General features: G+C 31.4%; 1 protein-coding gene across 1 annotated transcript; it reads left to right on the forward strand.

Moving 5' to 3' along the window:
- The first annotated feature begins 1,394 nt into the window (after positions 1–1,394).
- Positions 1,395–2,920, forward strand: LOC132060879 (heavy metal-associated isoprenylated plant protein 20-like). Its single transcript, XM_059453781.1, has 3 exons — positions 1,395–1,585; positions 1,713–1,788; positions 2,463–2,920. Exons 1-3 carry the CDS (start codon positions 1,511–1,513, stop codon positions 2,753–2,755), a joined length of 444 nt encoding a protein of 147 aa, XP_059309764.1. The 5' UTR covers positions 1,395–1,510; the 3' UTR covers positions 2,756–2,920.
- The last annotated feature ends 544 nt before the right edge of the window (positions 2,921–3,464 follow it).

The raw sequence follows: 3,464 nt of genomic DNA on the forward strand, positions 1-3,464 counted from the left end.
AAATGAATAACTATGCTTTTAAAGAGTATAAAACTATAATCAACCTAAGAGTATCTCAACTCTAAGTTGATTTCACAGAATATGGTCCTCCCAAGTAATGACAAAATAATTAAAATTACTAAGAAAAAATTGGTTCGCCTTTACATCAATACAGTTCCTAGTTTCTCCAAGCTCTCACCAAATGTGAGAGAATATACTTGTCAAGAAGAGAATAAACTACGGTGGGCGTTCGGTTCTTCGGTTCGGTTTTATCAAACTTCGGTTCGGCTATTTCGGTTTCGATTTTTTGAATGTGGACACCGAACACCGAACCAAACTAGTTCGGTTTGGTTCTTTCGATTTCGATTTTTTGAAGTTTGGTTTGGTTCGGTCCAATTTTTTGATTTTCGATATTTATGTCCAGTTCTATTTCAAGTAGATTTTTGACCATTATCTTTTTTATTTATGATTTCTTAAAAGATATGCACAAGTTTAATGTAAGAACTGATATGGGAAAATACATAATTTGTCACAACCATCATCGATAAACGCGTAGGTCCTTGGCAGAATGATACAGAGGATATTTTGTCAACCAGTTCACAGCGATTCCAGCCTACTGATTAATTTTAAGTCAAACAATTAGTATTAATGGTTAATGTGTTTCTTTGAACCCAAATAATAAAAAAATCAGAACAATCATATGTCCAAGAATTCCAAGGTAACACGCAACAAAGAAAAAAACATTAAACAAAGAAAAATGCAATATCTAATGGCAAGTACGTTAAGTATGTGCTCTCCCTATTTACGTCATATTTTTCATTTTTCGAGATTTAAAATATGTTAAGTTTGATCAACATTATAAAAATATTTCTCCGTTCATGCTTACTTGTCAGTGTTTGACTTGACACATGCATCTCTTAAAAAGCAATAAATAGAACAGTAATTTTAGCATATCACCCTAATTGTTATAAGTCATCTAAATTAAGAAATGAAATGGAAATAACAAAAGCATTAATAATAAGGGTAAAGTAAATATAAAATGATAAATTATCTTTTAATTTTTCAAACTGGATAAGTAAAAATGAATATTTATTTTTATTATAATGGACAAGTAAAAGTGGATGAATTGAGTATATTTTTTCATCATATTGACATGAATACCATTTTAACAAAAATAAACAAACAAAAAATAATTACTTGCAGTTCCGTTTTGTCAATTGATTAATTGGGGTCCAAGTAAACCCCCTCCAATTTGCCCAGTTGTGCAAGTTAGCTTGATATTTTTTTGTGATTATGCTATGATTAGCCTGACATACGTCACTTTCTTGAGTTTATAATGATGGCTTCAAAAACAGCTTGTTGACAACTGCTCAAGGTGTATTTTTCATAACTGTAGTGTGTTATAAATACCGGCATTTTCAACCAAGTTTCGTACATACAACAAGCTTGTTATAAATTCGTGAACCATTAAACTCTCTTTCTTAGTTCTCTTTAATATACTATCTTCTCTCACACAAGAAATAAAGAAGAAATGGGTATTATTGATCACATATCAGATATGTTTGAGGTTACAAGTACAAGGAAGAGCAAACGTAAACCCATGCAGGTAAATTTGCATGCTAATAATATATTTTTTTGTTTATTTTCTTCTAATAAAATAATATTTGAAGTTTTGTGTGATGATCTTTATATTGAAACTAAGTTTCTTTTTTTTTTTTTTTCCCCCATTTTAGACAGTTGAAATCAAGGTAAAAATGGATTGTGATGGCTGTGAAAGGAAGGTTACTAATGCAGTTTCCTCTATGAAAGGTTCATTTCAGACTAATCTTGAGTTTTACATTTTTTTTTTCTGATTACAGAACATGATTGCTACACTACTGCATGCCCTTAATACTTCATCTATGGGAAGGGGCTAAATTTTCTTCTTTACTATGTGAAAAGGATTAATTTTATTATATTTTCCGACTAAAAATACCTCCAACGTTACGACGTGGTATCTAATCCAACGCTGATGCCACGTCACGGCGCGTTGTGCATTGCACCTTGGACAGCCTTAAGTGGCGGTATCCACCCCATGAAAATATCAGTGTCACATAGGAATGTGTATCCACCTTGGACAATCTTAAATGAAAGAGGGTATAATTTAGCCACTTGGATAACATTGGGATATTTTTTTTTTCCTCGAAAAGTATAACAAAGGGTAAAATTGATCTTTTCACATATTGGAACGGCAAATTTGACCATTTCCCCTTTCATTTAACTTTATAAAAGGATTTAACTTAACACACATCCAAATGGTCTGAACAATAATTTACAATATCGAAGTATTTCAATTCTATCATAGTAGGTAACAAGCCATATATAGTTTTCATATAACTAATCTCAATTTATGAACAATAATGTATATATAGTTATCTTTCATGAAATAACTTGGTTCCTTGTATTGAGTTTAATCTTTTTTATTGTTTAATTGTTTGTTTTAGGTGTGAAATCACTGGATGTAAGCAGAAAGGAAAGCCGAGTAACAGTGAGTGGTTATGTTGAACCAGACAAGGTGTTAAAGAAAGTGCAAAGCACCGGAAAGAAAGCAGAATTTTGGCCATATGTAGAATATAATTTGGTGTCATATCCATATGCACGAGGCGCCTATGACAAAAAAGCTCCTTCTGGTTATGTGAGGGATGTTCCTCAAGCTTTTCAAACACCAAATACTCCTACTGAGAGATTCACTTCGATGTTTAGTGATGAAAATCCTAATGCTTGTTCAATCATGTAAGTAGATGCATAAGAATTTTTGTATGTTAAGATAGTCGCAGTACTAAAATTTTGGTCTTTAGACACTAGTTTTTCTTTTTTCTAAGAAAAAAGCTTGTACGTTTAGATGTTGAGTTGTATTATACACACACGGGGAAACGTCATGGGGTGTAAAAGTTTCAACGGATGGAAGGTTGTGTAATAGAAATTTGGGAGGTAAAGTACTATGTATTAAGTCAAAAAAAAAAACAAAAAAAAAATTTCTATCCTAATTTATGTGATACTTTTCACTTTTTGAGATTCAAAATACATGAACTTGACCAATATTTTAAAATGTATTTTTTCACCAAAATTAATATGAGAAAAGTTGCCACTTATAGTACTTTTCAAGTAATTTTCAAATATGTAAATTTTGATCTTATTATTTTCAGTTAATCTAATCTAATTTAGCTTTCAAGTTTAGTCAAATTAATTTTAGAAAGACGAAAGTATCATGTAAAATTGGCACCCGAGGAATATATAGCAAGTACTTAGCATTGAATTCTTATAGGCAACTCAAATTGGGCCATGTGTTTGTCATTGCGCAGGCACAAATTTACTAAATTTGCCTTTCAGCTCAATTTTCATGCTCACGCAAAACCAACTCTTCTATTAGTTCTTCATTCACTAACTTACACGTAACACGCTGATTGATTGTTGTTTGGTTGTTTTTCCTAATTTCAAACTTATCC

The sequence above is a fragment of the Lycium ferocissimum genome, chromosome 6 (genome assembly GCF_029784015.1).
Source record: "Lycium ferocissimum isolate CSIRO_LF1 chromosome 6, AGI_CSIRO_Lferr_CH_V1, whole genome shotgun sequence".
Taxonomy (NCBI): Eukaryota; Viridiplantae; Streptophyta; class Magnoliopsida; order Solanales; family Solanaceae; genus Lycium; species Lycium ferocissimum.